The sequence below is a fragment of the Somniosus microcephalus genome, chromosome 3 (genome assembly GCF_052327205.1).
Source record: "Somniosus microcephalus isolate GS21.2 chromosome 3, FLI_Smic_1.0, whole genome shotgun sequence".
Classification (NCBI taxonomy): Eukaryota; Metazoa; Chordata; class Chondrichthyes; order Squaliformes; family Somniosidae; genus Somniosus; species Somniosus microcephalus.
Window position 1 is genome coordinate 33,976,303 of NC_140989.1, and position 16,803 is coordinate 33,993,105.

The 16,803-nt window shown below is 44.7% G+C and overlaps 1 protein-coding gene across 2 annotated transcripts in view; it reads left to right on the top strand.

Moving 5' to 3' along the window:
- Positions 1-16,803, top strand: part of LOC147120964 (inactive phospholipase D5-like) — a 110,513-nt gene that overhangs the window by 77,282 nt on the left and 16,428 nt on the right. The window contains exons 8-10 of one of the 2 annotated variants that reach the window (XM_085979949.1): positions 614-779; positions 3,176-3,271; positions 4,491-4,579. In XM_085979949.1, coding sequence (XP_085836075.1) covers positions 614-779; positions 3,176-3,265 — 256 coding nt within the window. In that variant the 3' untranslated portion in view covers positions 3,266-3,271; positions 4,491-4,579. Of the gene's footprint in view, positions 1-613; positions 780-3,175; positions 3,272-4,490; positions 4,591-16,803 lie in introns of those variants that run through there. The other variant, XM_085979945.1, reaches the window with a different exon arrangement.

A 16,803-nucleotide genomic window follows, 5' to 3' on the forward strand; every position in this document is an offset into this window, starting at 1 on the left:
ACCGAAATGCAAGTTCTTTATTTTCAGCTGCTCGTTCTGCCTCTATAATGCTGAACACATCCACTAACAATGTGGATAATCATCCTTGTGTTCTCTAATCCCTAAAATCTTCTCTATTATGAAATGCCATGTCCTCTAAACATACCTGATCCATTTGTGGCCACTTAGAATGTGAATACAGTGAATGTAAATATAGTTTTCCCCAGTTGAAAGACCTTTATTAACGAGGAGGATTCCTCGAGCACTGGTTGAATCCTGATGTGCGACAGAGACTTGTTAAGTAGATAGGGAATAAATCAATTTCAGCTGGATAAAAGGAATATTTTGATCTCCGTTGCAATTAGGAACTTGGCAGTAGAAATGGTTTCCCAATTTCAAGAAAATAGTGTATAAATAGCAGAGCTGGTTGCAGTTCAGAGTCCCATTGAACCCAATCCCTCACCTGTTGGCCACATACCTTCTACCTTCACATCGCTCCCTTCTATCTCTTCCCCTAGATTCCATAAGGCGAGATGTCGGCTGAGGCTGGGAACCGAGACCACCAGAGTTACTAGACAGAATAACTGTTCCCTTTGTTCCACTCGAGGCAAGCAATAATTGTGTTGTGTTTCAGGTACTGGCCTCTGATAGATAATGGGCTGCGGGAAGCTCTCTTTCTGCGGAACGCGAAGGTGCGTCTGTTGGTCAGCTGCTGGAAGGAAACCTACGCGCCGATGCTCAACTTTCTGTGGTCCCTCAAAATGTTCTGCCGTGAGCCCATCGACTGCAGCTTTGATGTGGTGAGTGCAGTTGGCGGTGCCAGCTCATGGCCTCTTGTACATCCCCGATTTTCATCGCTCCATGGTTGACGGCCGTGCTTTCAGCTGCCTAGGCCCTAAGCTCTGGAATTTCCTGCCTAAACCTCTCCGCCTCTCTCTCCTCCTTTAAGACACTCCTTAAAACCTACCTCTTTGACCAAGCTTTTGGTCACCTGCCCCACCAACTCCTTATGTGGCTCGGTGCCAAATGTTGTTTGATAATCGCTCCTGTGAAGCGCCTGGGGACTTTTTACTACATTAAAGGCGCTATATAAATGCAAGTTGTTGTCGTTGTGATCGGGCAGGATTCGTTATGACTATGTAATCCGCCCAGCTTGATTTTCCGTTCTGTGCACCACCCAGGCAAGTTTTTACACCCAGGTGGTGCAGATGAAAATCTACCCCAATGGGGGGGGGGGGGGGGTCATTTTAACTTTTAGCGTTGGGTGGAAAACAGGTGATAGTGAATCGGCCACCTGTTTTGCACCTCTCCCAATTTTCATTAAAGTCAATGAATAAAGAAAATCGTGTATGGTGTAAAAAGGGGGGAGCGGGGTGTTAAAGAATAACTCATTGAGACCTAAGAAGATTAGGAGATTCCATCTCTTTACGGCATGGCATGTAATTTGGCTGCAGGACCAGGTTCCCATTGGACTTAAAGATAGGAGGCTGAACAGCCTCTGAGTGGGAAGGAGGTGACAGATGGCGAGGAGGGAGTTGCCCAACAAGGGACCAGTTATAGTGGGAATTCTCCACTGAAGAAGGAGTGGGAAGGAGAGTAAGGGCATGTGCAGAAGGCCTAATGCAAACTGAGTGCGATAGTGGAAGGAGCTACATCCTACATTGCATTGTGGGCTGGTACACAGTCATGAAGGTTATAAGATGTACAGTGCATGCAGAGACGTACATAGCAACATAGACAGAAAAAGACCCAGGTCCATCTACTTTGCCTTCTACTATCCTGGCAGTCGCAGGATACAACGATAATGGAGTTGTTGACTAATCAGAGCGATCAATCTCGATCAATTAGTCTACAGCAGACCCAGACATGAGGCGAAGAAAACCCCCAGTGGTAGAGAGCTTTGGGAACCATAGATCCAAAGTCACCTGTTCCTCCCAAGCTCGCTACACTTACAATTTGCCATGTCTCAAGTTACTCATGTACTGTATCCCAAAAGATTATTTTTGGAAAGAAATCTTTCTCATTTGCATTTGAGTGAATCAAGGCCATCGCCTTCCACCTTCTCCCTATGGAGTCTGTCCCATAGATTGACCGCTCGCTGACTGAAATATTGTTTCCGCAGATTAGTTTCTGTAGCCAGAAAAATAAACATCACCCTGTGCTTGCACCCGCCATCATTGGGGGATTCTGGGCTTACTATTTGTATGGGAGCTGTACACACTAATACTGCACGTACCTGGTTTAATGTTCAACACCAATCCTACAACTAAACTGATTTTAGAAGTGAGGTGAGTGGCACCATCATGAAAGCGACCCCACCCCATGATGTCATGATGTGAAGTGCTTAAAAAAGGCCTGGGCGTTTGGCATGCCATGATATCATCTATTGACAACAGCATCACATACTTATGCTGTGCATTTGCAGTGACCGATCGGCCGTGGCTCCACTGCATTCACGTAACCCCCGGAATGCACTTTGCCTCGATTCAAAGCGAGGCGTGTGTCGCAGCTGCAGTTCTAACACGGGTGCGTGCTGCTCCTGGGCTACTCTCCATAGACCCAGTCAGTAAATTCTAATAGCCTGTAGTCCCTAAAGTTTAGCATAAAAGACTGTAATTAAAATGCAGTGTGTTTGTTTTGCGACAATTATTAATTAGTTACTTTGAGAAAGTTAAATACATGTAGTGGGCTATTCAATAAAATAAATTGGAAAACTCAAACTGCGTTGTTAAAAATGGCATTTTGCCAGGACAGTAAACCACTGAACTCTCTGCTGCAGGTTCAGTAGAACAGGCACCTGGAAGTGAATGTAAGGCACGCCTTCAATTGAGGAGCTAGCTGATTGCCATAAACCACTCTCAATTGATGACATCATGTATTCTTTAACTGAATTGCTCCCATGTAATTTTCTTAATGGTATTTATTATATAGAGAAAAATGGATTACAGTGAAGTGATTGCAGGGCTGCAATTGAAGGATTTGGATGATCTCGTAAACCCTCATATAAAGTCTCAAAGTGTCAGCCTTGGCACACTCTTACCTTTTGAGTCAGAAGGTTGCAGGTTGAAGTTGCACCCTCAAGACTTGAGGAGTAATCTAGGCTGACACTTCAGTGCTGTACTGAGGGAGTGCTGCACTGTCTGAGGTGCTGTCTTTCATACAAGATGTTAAATCGAGACCTCGTCTGCCCTTTCAGGTGAATGTAAAAGATCCATGGCACACTTCAAAAGTACTTCATTGGCTGCAAAGCCCTCGGGGTCATCCTGAGGTCATGCACGGGTGTTGAATAACTGTGAGTTCTTTCCTTATTGCCGTCGTCAAAAACCTGAGATGTGATTACAGCCTTGAAGTCTGCTCCAGAGTACTTCCTTTTTCATTTGTACAATATATTTGCTCTAAACTTTTAGGGTGTATTTCTCTGTCCCTCTCTCGGTCTTTCTCTACCTCCTAATAATCAGCTAACTCAGCACCGACTGCGGATTGAATCTGGGACCTTGCTGATTACATTGTGCAGATTTAATCCACTAACTTTTATTTCCTGGCGATCAGCTATTGATTAAACAGGCTGTGTTCAGGACAGCTCAATTTTGTACAGGGGGCCTCAAACATTTGTTAGCCCCCACCCCCACCATTTCCATATGCAAAAGACCTAAATGCCTGTTTCAGGCATGGACCCGGGATGCCTCTTTTTCTCCCTTCACCAATATGGCGGGCGACGCACTTCCAGCATGTAATGAACGTGGGCTCCCGGCCCGCCATATTGAATGCTCAGGCGCCCGTTTTGAAATTGAAACAGATTCAAAGCAGCTATCAGGAGAAATGTCTTCCTTTTGTGGGTGACAAATGGCAAGAGGTGAATCTCCGCGGGGTTCTCCCGGTCACCTGCTGTAACTTCAGCAGAACCCTACAGAAACAATGTTCTTCCCCATTTACGCCATTTCTCCAGGGGTTCTGCCGATCTCCACTGAAGAGATGGTGGGAGATCAAGAAAACCCCTACAGAAGTTCCAGCCATAGGAATGGTCTACCAGGCAGTTAGTAGAGGGGAAAAAAAAACATTGGAGCATTAGAGACAGACTGATGAAGAAGATAGGGTACTAGAGAGGTGAAGTTTGATGGACCTTTTTCTTAACCTTGACTTTCCTTATGACAGAAAAAGTTGAATCATTTTTCTATATACTTGGGCATTGTACAACATCATTTAACTAGCCTGATTGAGTCTGTGGGAATAAACTGCATGGCCAAGCGATAGTTCACTCAAGTGAATAATAAACATTTGTGTCAATTATTAGTTGGGCTTCAGTTATACCGTAATGCAGCATTTTTTATAATATTATGAAAGAACTTTTCAAAGAGCCCATGAACATTTTGTTGGTGATGGTCCTTTACTTGTATTCAGGCAAACTAAATATCTTAACTTTCTTTCTTAGTTGAGAGTATATGGAGCAATTTTATAATCAAAGTTGTATTGATGGTCCTTTCAAAATTTGGTTCTATGCTTATCTCTTACAGAAATATTTTGTAATTCCTGCTTCTGAAGGAGACGAGAAGGTCATGTTTTCCAGCGTTAATCGCAACAAATACATGGTGACAGACAAGGCAGCATATATAAGTAAGTGACTGATCGGTAACTTTATTGTGGGTCTGCAGTTAGGACAGATTAGGCTTAAAAAGCAATCACTGGGCATGTCAAGAAAATGTTTCTACACAACGAAGCCTCAGGCTTGGGTTTAGAGATGCAACATGCATTGTAAGGGGATCTGCAGACAACCTCCACCGTAGGTATGGGACTGCCTGCAACAGTAAAGAGTAGGGCACATTAGGGATCAAAGTGGCAATCTTTGTGTAGAGCCGGAAGATGTAGGTGAGGTATTAAATGAATATTTTGCATCTGTGTTCACGATGGATAAGGACGATGTAGGCATAGAAATCAGGCAGGGGGGATTGTGATATACTTGAACAAATTAGTATTGAGAGGGAGGAGGTACTAGCGGTTTTAGCGGGCTTAGAAGTGGATAAATCCCCAGGCCCAGACAAGATGTATCCCAGGCTGCTGTGTGAGGCAAGGGAGGAGATTGCAGGAGCTCTGACACAAATTTTCAGAACCTCTCTGGCCACAGGGGAGGTGCCAGAGGACTGGAGGACAGCTAACGTAGTACCACTATTCAAGAAGGGTAGTAGGGATAAACCAGGGAATTACAGGCCAGTGAGCCTAACATCAGTGGTAGGGAAATTATTGGAAAAAATTCTGAGGGACATAATTAGTCTCCACTTGGAGAGGCAAGGATTAATCAAGGATAGTCAGCATGGCTTTGTCAGGGGGAGATCATGTCTAACCAATTTGATTGAATTTTTCGAGGGGGTGACTAGGTGTGTGGATGAGGATAGTGCAGTTGATGTAATCTACATGGACTTCAGTAAGGCTTTTGACAAAGTCCCACATGGGAGACTGGTCAAGTAGGTAAGAGCCCATGGGATCCAGGCAATTTGGCATGTTGGATCCAAAATTGGCTTAGTGGCAGGAGGCAGAGTGTGATGGTCAAAGGTTGTTTTTGTGACTGGAAACCTGTGTCCAGTGGTGTACCGCAGGGATCGGTGCTGGGCCCTTTGCTGTTTGTAGTGTACATTAATGATTTAGATATGAATGTAGGAGGTATGTGTTGTGTCCGTGTGTTAATGGAGACACGGAATGCAGGAGTTGGTTTAACAGGTGTTTACTGAACAAAGTCTGGAGGTGAACTAAAAGATACAAGACACTATACAGGCTTATATAGCCTGAGTGGCCACTACCGGCATTACAGTACACAGGGGCTCTTAAAGGCACATACACCACAATTCCTCCCCTTTTAGACAACCAGTACATAACATTTTAAGTAATCATTAATTAACATGTTTACAAGAACAATAATCTACACATTTGCTGCAGTTAATCAATTATAAGTCAGTCTCTCTGGAGGCTTCCTGACTCGGTCCAGATAACGCCTCAGTGGTGTAGTAGTTTTCGGTGGTGTAGTAGGTTCTTTTGGCAAGGTCGATTCGGCTTGAATGCCAGTGTCGGGTTCATCTGGTTCCAGTATCACCGGATCGGAGGTAGATACTATGGGTATCTCTGCTTCATCATTAGGCGTATAGAGTTGTGGTGTAGGTTGTCCCTTTTCGGATGACTCTATGATCTGGTCAGCATGGCGCCTTATTATGCTTTCTCCAATGTCCACGGTATACATCAGCGGTCCTAGTTGTGTGCAAATAGTTCCAGGTTGCCATTTCTCGGTATGGTAGTCCCAGGCCAAAACTTGTTGACCTATCTGGAAGGTTCTAGTTGGCCTTTCATTCATGCCTTGAAATTGCCGGTTCTCTACATCCCTTCTGATGTTTGGCTTGATCAAATCCAGCCGGCATCTTAGTCTTCTATTGAAAAACATCATGGCGGGAGTTTGGTTTGTAACCGCATGTGTTGCATTCCTGTATGCAAACAAGAAGTTATCTACCTTATGCTGTAGATTTATGTCTTCATTACCCATGGCCTTTGTGGCCTTCTTGAAGGTCTGGACAAACCTTTCAGCCAATCCATTGGTGGCGGGATGGTATGGGGCGGACGTGTAGTGCTTAACCCCATTGTTTTTTAAGAACTTCCTGAATTCTTCGGACACAAATTGCGGTCCATTATCAGAACAGATCTGTTCAGGCAGCCCATTCCTGGCAAATATGGTCCTTAATACTGTGATGGTTTTTTCCGTGGTGGTGGAGGACATCTTTATTACCTCCGGCCACTTGGAATGTGCATCAACCGCGATTAAGAACATTGAGTCCATAAATGGACCAGCAAAGTCGATGTGTACCCTTTGCCATGGAGATGAGGGCCACTCCCATGGATGTAGAGGGGCTTGTGGTGGGGCGTTTTGGACCTTCTGGCATCCTAGACAGCCCTTGGTCATTTCTTCGATGTCTCCATCGATACCTGGCCGCCACACAAACGCTCTGGCTAGGTTCTTCATTTTCACTCCACCCAGATGCCCCTCGTGAAGCTCCTTTAGCACTTTATCCTGGAGTTTGGGTGGAATCACCACTCTGGATCCACACATCAAGGTTCCTCGGCACACTGACAGCTGTTCTCTTCTTTGCGAGAATGCTGGCAACAGTGGTTCGCCATGTGCTGGCCATCCCTTCACTGTTAAATCGTAGACTCGTGAGAGAGTCGGGTCATTTCTCGTTTCATTTTCAATGGTAGAATTTGTTACTGGTAGACATTCTACTATGGTAGAGTGGAACATCTCCACTGGGTCCACTGTAGGTGCCTCTTCTACCGTTGGCAACGGTAGACGCGATAAACCGTCAGCATTTCCATGCTGTTTTGATCCTTTGTATTCTATCTCATATTGGTGTGCCCCTAGGAAAAGGGACCACCTCTGTAGCCTTTGCGCTGTCATAATGGGAACGCCCTTTTTAGGGTTGAATATGGAGACGAGGGGTTGATGGTCAGTCAACATGGTAAATTTTTGTCCGTGTAGGTAATGGTTGAATTTCTTCACTCCCCATACCAGGCTGAGTGCTTCCCTGTCGATCTGGGCATAGTTACGCTCAGCTGAGTTCAATGAGCGTGACGCAAAAGCTATCGGCCGCTCCGAGCCATCAGGGAATCTATGCGATAATACCGCTCCTACGCCGTAAGGGGATGCATCGCACGCCAGTCTGATTGGCAGTGATGGGTTGTAATGAGCCAAAACTTCCTTGGACGTGATCAAGCCTTTGCATTTATGGAAGGCACGTTTACAGTCTTCGCTCCATTTCCAAATTACTCCCGTTTGTAGCAGTTCGTTAAGAGGGTGCAGAACAGTTGACAAGTTCGGTAAAAATTTATGATAGTAATTTATCAATCCCAGGAACGACCTTAGTTGTGAGACATTTTCAGGTGCTGGGGCTTTTATGACCGCTTCAATTTTTTCAGGTGACTTATGCAACCCTTCCTCGTTAATTATGTGGCCACAATATGATATTTGTTTCTGGAAAAATTCGCACTTGGGGCGATTTGCTCGTAGGCCCCGTTCTCTCAGCCTAGTGAGCACCTGCTCCAAATTGGCAAGGTGCTCGTTGTCATTTTCTCCTGTTACAAGGATGTCGTCTAGTTAGCATTGAGTCCCCGGAATCCCTTGCAGGACTTGCTCCATAGCTCCTTGCCAGATAGCTGGAGCTGATACTATTCCGAAAACCAGTCGATTGTACTGGTACAGGCCTTTGTGTGTGTTTATCGTGAGATACTTTTTAGAGGCCTCCTCAACCTCCATCTGTAGATATGCCTGTGCCAAGTCAATTTTGGTGAAACGTTTCCCTCCGGATAGTGAGGCGAAAATATCTTCTATCCTCGGAAGAGGATACTGTACCGTGTGAAGGACCGGGTTTACAGTCACCTTGAAGTCCCCACAGATGCGAATTTTTCTCTGTTCTTCAGCTTTATCATTATTCAACGTTTTCTTCATGACCGGGACGATGGGTGTTGCCCACTCGCTCCAATCTATCTTGGATAACACGCCTGCCTTTTCCAAATTCTCCAGCTCTGCCTCGACTGCTGGACGAATTGCGTATGGCACCTGCCTTGCCTTAAAAAACTTGGGAATTGCCGCATCTTCCACTTTTATTGAGGCGGTGACGCCTTTCAAGGTTCCTAGTTCCTGTTGAAACACTTCTTTGGCGTTGGCCAAGATGTCTTTTAATCGTTCAGGTATGACGTCATCATCATTTTTTTTCTTACTGGTCACCGTCAGTGCCTGAATGGAGTGCCAGTCTAAACGTATCTTCCTGATCCATTCACGTCCCAACAGCGGTGGACCACCATCTTGCAGAACGTATAAATACAACTTCTGTATTTCCTTGCCGTTGTATACAACAGGCACCCTTATTTTCCCTCTGGGGTATACTTTCTGCCCCGTATATGTTTTCAAGATAATGGATGTGTCTTTCAAAGGTATATGCGGAAATAGCCGCTCGTAATCCTGTCGACTTATGACGGTCAGAGCTGATCCTGTATCTAGCTCCATTTTAACTGGGGACCCCGCTATCGTGAGGGTAACCCAAATGGTCTGGTAATCTTCTTTGGCAATTACATTATGTAATTTGAGACAGCTTAGTCTCTTGTTTCCGGAGTCGCTATCGCTTTTCTGGTCTTCGGAGCTACTGTCCGTCATCATTTGTACCTTTCTGTACTTTTCCTTATTGATTTTTTTTCTGTCAGTGGATTTTTTGTTTCCAGATCGGCATACACGTGCAATGTGTCCCATCTTTCCGCATTGCCTGCATGCTTTGTCCTTGAACCAGCAGTCCCTCTGGTCATGGGTGGATCTGCCGCAGCGATAACATCTCTCGAAACCCTGTGTCATTTCATGGGTGCCGAAGTCCTGTGGCTTTTGCTGTATCTTTGCAGCTCCTCTTGCTGCTGCTTCGTATGATACAGCCACACTGAAAGCCTTGTCCAGTGTTAAATCTTTCTCAGAAAGTAGCCTTTTCTGTGTTCCTTCACTTAGGAGACCGCAGACGAATTTGTCTCGAAGAGAATCTGCCAGTTCTGCCCCGAATTGGCAGTGCTTTGACAGCTTCCTTAATTCGGTGAGGTAATCAGCGTTACTTTCATTCTTGTGCTGATTCCTCCTGAAGAATTTGAATCGTTCCGCTATCAGCAGCGGTGTTGGGTTTAAGTGCTCCTGTAGGGTATCAACAATCTCCTTAAAATTCTTGTCCATCGGTTTGGCTGGAGTGATTAAGTTTCGTAACAGCCCGTATGTCCTTGCGCCCATTAGATTTAGAAGTACTGATGCCTTTTTATCATCCTCTATTTCATTCGCTGTGCAATATACCTCCACTCTTTCTACATATGTGGCCCAATCTTCTACATCACTATCGAAAGCAGTAATATTGCCAGTCTTAGGCATCCTGAAAAAAAAATGGCGCCTCCCGCGCTTTCCTTTCTTCCCTGCCGAGAAAAAATGGCGCCTCCCGCGCTTTCCCGCCGCTGCCGCTGCTGACAACGCTGTTCTCCGCGGTTTTTATTTATACAGATATTTTTAATAGTTGGAGACTCGTTCCCGCCGGACTCTCTGGGACTTTTCCCTCCCTCTGCTTGGTCCGAACGCCGACCTGCTTTGCAGCGCTGGCCGTCTCCCGAGTGCTCCACCCTCCATCTCTGTTTGCCTCCGCCTTCGCTGCTCGGCCCCGCTGCAGAGCCAGCCGATCAAGCCTCAGCCTGCCGCCCAGGAAGGATTATTGCAGTACCTGCCACCAGCCCGGCTAGCTGGTGAAACCACAGTTTTTTCTTTTTTTTTTTCTTTGACCTTCGTCTGAGGAATTGATCTCCTTGTGGTGCTGCCGAATTGCAGGTAAGTCCGTTTCCAATTCGTCACCACTGTTGTATCCGTGTGTTAATGGAGACACGGAATGCAGGAGTTGGTTTAACAGGTGTTAACTGAACAAAGTCTGGAGGTGAACTAAAAGATACAAGACACTATACAGGCTTATATAGCCCGAGTGGCCACTACCGGCATTACAGTGCACAGGGGCTCTTAAAGGCACATACACCACAGTATGATCAGTAAGTTCGCAGATGACACGAAAATTGGTGGAGTGGTAAATAGTGAGGAGGGAAGCCTCAGGCTACAGGACGATATAGATGGGTTGGTTAGATGGGCAGAACAGTGGCAAATGGAATTTAACCCTGAAAAGTGTGAGGTGATACATTTTGGGAGGACTAACAAGGCAAGGGAATACACATTGAATGGTAGGACCCTAGGAAGGACAGAGGATCAGAGGGACCTTGGTGTGCATGTACATAGATCCCTGAAGGCAGCAGGACAGGTAGGTAAGGTGGTTAAAAAGGCATATGGGATACTTGCCTTCATTAGCCGAGGCATAGAATATAAGAGCAGGGAGGTTATGATGGAGCTGTAGAAAACGCTAGTTAGGCCACAGCTGGAATACTGTGTGCAGTTCTGGTCACCACACTATAGGAAGGATGTGATTGCATTGGAGCGGGTGCCGAGGAGATTCACCAGGATGCTACCTGGGCTGGAGCGCTTCAGCTATGAAGAGAAACTGAACAGGCTGGGGTTGTTTTCCTTAGAGCAGAGAAGGCTGAGGGGGGACCTAATGAAGGGATAATTACTAGTCCTAGCCCCTTTAGGGCTACCCCAGATCAGGCGTATTCCTCAGATGTTCACTTTCAACTAAAGTTTGAGGTAGCTGAATCCTAAAGACGCTTAATTGGGTCTAAAGGTCCGGACTATCTCTCCCTAAAGGAAAAGAACAACCTGAAAATGTTACTGTCCTCCAGATAGCACTTTTAATAAGTTTAGCTAGACTGTAACGTTCCGGATATTATGAGGGTCCGGAAAACTCCCCCAGAATTCTGCAACTCCTCACCAACGAGTGTACAGAGATTGAGTTCACGAGTTTGATACAGAAGTCTTATGTGAGACATTTCTAAAAATATATAGATTTATTAAAGAACCGACATGCAGTTTACAGTTGGTGAGTCAATCGCAACATTAACAGTTCCAAAAAGAGAAAGTTTACAATTCTCTTATCAGAGAACCTACTCTCAAATCTTAACTTCACTACAGTTTTACAGTTCTTAGTTTTCTACAGGATATGCACCAAAATCAAATACCTTTGATCCTCAAGGTACAAAGAGTTGGAGACTTACAGAGCTGCCTCTGAAGCCAAGAATCGCTTTGCCCCTTTAAAGCGAGTCTACTATCCCATTTGAGAGTTCAATATTTATACCGTTTTCCAGTGGTATTTCCTTTAAGGTTTTCTGCTAATGTAAGCTAATTATCTCTAGTCATTTTTCTGCTGACCCCTGCAATTCTTATAGTCACCTCAGCTGGTAGCATTACAGAATTATGTCTCCTCTCCAGGTGTTCTAAGTTTATCATAAAAAACGATGTAACAGCAGGTGCGTTTTACTTGATGTCATTTTTACAAAGGCAGATGTTTGTGCTTATTTACGAAGTGTAAATTAGAACACCTTGTACAAGGTGAACTATTGTCTTGTTCCCAAAGGTTCAGACTGTCAGGAGCATTTAACCTTCTGTTTCAATAAAGTTATTGATTCAGTGTCAACAACTATCTTATCTCAATAGCCAGAATGCTATCACAGCTTTTTCATCGTTAAGTTTCTAGATTTCCAGACCCAGTTTGTCATGTTCTAATAAGGCCAGAATTCTTTCATAGAATGGTGTATTTTTCTGAATAGGTTATTTGGCTTATTCCTTCACACTGACTGAGGTGTACAAAATTATGAGGGGCATAGATAGGGTAGATAGAAAGGAATGTTTCCCCTTAGTAGAGGGGTCAATAACCAGGGGGCATAGTTTCAAGATAAGGGGCGGGAGGTTTAGAGGGGATTTGAGGAAAAACTTTTTCACCCAGAGGGTAGTTGGAATCTGGAACTCACTGCCTGAAAGGGTGGTAGAGGCAGGAACCCTCACAACATTCAAGAAGCATTTAGATGAGCACTTGAAACGCCATAGCATACAAGGCTACGGACCAAGTGCTAGAAAATGGGATTAGAATAGACAGGGCTTGATGGCCGGCGCGGACACGATGGGCTGAAGGGCCTCTTTCTGTGCTGTATAACTATGAGTAAAGGCCATTTCCCTCCTCTGTCTTCTTCCAGGCTAGCATCTGCAATATCAGACAATTTGCGGCCCACAAATGTATAAAACAGGTGACCGATTGCCTTTCACAACCACTGCCATCACTCCCCTACTCAAATAACCCATCCTTGACCCTCTGTCCTTGAAAACTATTGTCCCATCACATAAAATTGCTTCATGTCCTTTCAAGTAAGAAGGAGCGTAGTCTTAATTTCCCTTTTCACTTCAGAGTACTTGAACGTGTTATCGCTTACCAAATGCATGTTTTTGCCCCCGCCATAGCACTGAAACAGTCTTAACCAAGAGCACAAATGACACATTCTGCCACTTGAGCACAAAAATCTAGGCTGACACTCCCAGTGCAGTGCTGAGGGAGTGCTGTATTGTCGGAGGAGTCGCTTTTCGGATGAGGCCCCGTCTGCCCTCTCGGGTGGATGTATAAGATCCCATGGCACTATTTCAAAGAAGAGCAGGGGTTGTCCCTCAATCCACATCACTAAAACAGATTAACAACAGAAAATGCTGGAAAAACTCAGCAGGTCAGGCAACATCCGTGGAGAGAAATTTGAGTTGACGTTTCGGGTTGGGTCCAACCCGAAACGTCAACTCAAATTTTGCTCCACGGATGTTGCCTGACCTGCTGAGTTTTTCCAGCATTTTCTGTTGTTATTTCGGATTTCCAACATCTGCAGTATTTTGCTATCGTACTAAAACAGATTAACTGGCCATTATCACATTGCTGTTTGTGGGAGCTTGCTGTGCGCAAATTGGCTGCCGCGTTTCCTACATAACAACAGTAAATACTTCAAAGTAGATACTTAATTGGCTGTAAAGCTCTTTGGGACATCCTGAGGTCATGAAAGGTGCTACAGTATATATAAATGTAAGTCTTTTTTTCTTTTGACTGTGACCATGACCATGGTCCAGTTTCCCTCCTCGTCCTCCTCAATCTCTCTGCAGTCTTTGATCCGATCGACCATACCATCCTCCTCCAACGTCCCTCCTGTTGATTTTAATTGGAAGCTCTAAAAATAGCTGCTGCAGGACTGAAGAATTCCTGCACAGTGTGCGCAGGTTTCCACTCGCTGCCCACTTTATAAGAACATAAGAATTAAGAGGAGGCCATACAGCCCCTCGAGCCTGCTCCGCCATTCAATAAGATCATGGCTGATCTTCGACCTCAACTCCACTTTCCCGCCCGATCTCCATATCCCTTGATTCCCCCCTAGAGTCCCAAACAACGACCTATCTCAGCCTTGAATATATGCAACGATTCAGCATCCACAGCCCTTTGGGGTAGAGAATGCCAAAGATTCACAACCCTCTGAGTGAAGAAATTTATGGACAGGAACCTGCCGGGAATAGAAATTAGATCCTGAATTTTGTCTTTTTGTATTAAAAGTCAGCAGGATCTCCTGCAGTACATCATTCCCGCAGAATTATGCACAACCTGGAAAAATAGACTGATTGGAAGGAGGGACTTTGTAAGATGGAAAAGTGAGCTGAATCTGACTAACGCAGATTGGATGATTAATGTTACACCTTGCTGAAATATTAATGGACTCACTATGCTTTTAATGAAACTTTGTGCCCTATTCCACTATGAGACATGATGGAACACAATCAAGGCATTTTAAGAGGTTTATATACTAAATGCCATATTGAGGGAGTGCAGCTGGAGCCAACCATAGCAAGGCTAAATATGTTACCATTTTGACCCTGGTACGACCCCGAAAATTGTATTATCTACTAATGGACTATATGTGGTTCAGCAACCCAGGATCAATAAAGGATGCATTTAAAGGTCTGTACATAAGAGATGGCATTTGGGAGACTGACCGGGAGAGAGAAGTCCACAGAAAGGAGAAGCTGTGCGTGAAAGTTTGTATTTGGCATTGTGTGTAGACTTTCTGGAGCGATGTAGAACATTGAGGCACTTCTGTAGCTGCTCTTCTATTCCTGGTACAGACAAGGACAGTTGCCTTAAGCACAGAGAACACTTGTGCGATTTCAGTCATACTCTTGTAGAAGATTGATAGTCCTGTCTCATTTCATCTCATCTCTGTCAACCTGCAGCGGGTGGAACCTGGCACGGCAAGACCATGCTCATTAAATACAATTGGGATGGGAACGGACTGTAATCCAAGAGTAAGAGAGGTGCTGCCAAACAGGTCTACACCGTTCAATCACTGGGTGGGCATAAGCTTTGTAGAACACTGAAGCTGCGAATGATGAAAGGTACGGACAACCATTCTTGAGGATTCCCATCTCCCTACTAGCTTTTCCAGTTCTCTTTGCCACATTGTTTGGTGCATTGAAGCCTGTAAGTGATTACCAAGCCAAGAAAAAAAGTTATTTGAGAGACACCATAGAATTTTGACAGCACAGAAGGAGGCCATTTGGCCAAACTCACCTGTGTCAGCTCTCTCTATCCACTTACTTCCCAATCCCTTGTCCTTTCCTCATAACCTTTAAAATTTTTCTTTTTCAAATATTAACTTTTAAATGCTATTGTGGCAGAGCCACCAAAGGACTCAGATCGTTTGTATATAATTCCTTTAACAACATGTTAGCTACAGCCTGAGTCTGTATCTTTATTTATGCTGTTTAACTGTACAGAGTGTGGTTACTTTAACAGCGCGGCTAAAACGTGATGATGTCACGCCATTCATCACGTGATTCCCCACTGGCGGGAAAACGTGATGACGTCATGACGTCAGCCACGGGACTGCAGGGGCAGTCCTCGTGGAGCCTCCAAAGAGAGCAGGCCTACAATCGATGTTATCCTGCAGTTTCTTGTTAAAACCTGTTTGTTTCATTAAAGTTTGTTTTGTTTGATCGCCTGAGTAGAACTCAGTCTTTTAGTTAGGAACCCACGTTCCTACACTATTATGGATTTTGCTTCCAGCCCTATTTTTGATAGGGTATTCCATATCCTAACAACCCTCTGCCTAAATAAATTCTCCTAAAATTTCTCTGTTCTTTTGGTGATGATATTAAGTGTATGCCCTCTAGTTACTAACTCACTGGCCACCGGGCAATTTTTTTCCCAATTTACTTCTTTGAAACCCCTCATTATTTTTGAGCACCTCTATCAGACCTTCTCTGTTGTAAGGAAACGTGCCTCGGTTTCTCTAGTCTCTGCTCATAGCTAAAGCTTCTCACTGCTGGGATCATCTTTGCGAATCTCTTCTGTACCTTTCTCTATAAAGGAGATGCCCAAAACTGGATGCACAAGGGGAGATTTTCCTGGGTCTCCACTCAGCCACACTGGCTAGGCTGGGATATCGAAATATTGGATGGGTTAGAGGACACACCAGTATCGAATACTGCTCAATTATTCCTTCTGTTTAAAGGAACAGCGGAAAATGCGGCGCTTTGCTTTGTAGACCTGTGCTCCAACCTGCCCAATTTACCAATAATCGCTGCTCCCAGGTGTTCCAGTGCACCTGGGTGCCAACCTAGGAAAATCTCCCCATATATTCTAACTGCGGCCTAACTGGTGAATTGTCCAGGTTTAGCATTAATGAGATGTTTGCAAATTCTATATTAAAAATAGATGGGACCCATTTTATACTGGCATCGGTTTAATTTGGATTCTGAAAGACTGGCAAATGTGAGCCAGCTGCTGGTATTTATGCTGTTAAATCCAGCTTTCTTATTCCAGCGGGAGATTCGTTGACCCATAAAAAACTTAATCTACGAGGCTGCTATCGAGGGAAGGGAGCCGGATTTCACAGCATCTAATTCTACCTATGAGTAGCCTTTGATCCGATTGACCATACCATGCTCCTCCAATCTCTCTCTTCTGTTTATTTTAATTTGAAGCTCCAAAAATAGCTGCTGCAACCCTTGAAACAGCTGCAGCAGAACTGAAGAATTCCTGCACAGTGTGCGTGAGTTTCCACTCGCTGCCCACTTTACGGACTGGAACTCGTTGGGAATAGAAAACGTGTTTCAATCCAGAATTTTGCCCTTGTATTAAGTCAGTAGGATCTCTGGACAGATGGGGGGTAATTTTGACTTGGTGATAGTGTAAAACAGGTGATAGCGAATCAGCAGCCCATTCTACATCGCTCCAAGAAGTAACTTTTTTAAAATTATTTTTGTGGGGCCAGGAAGAGCATTCTCTCATAAGAAGATAGCAATGAGAAAAGGCCATTCAACCCATCAAGTGTCTCCAG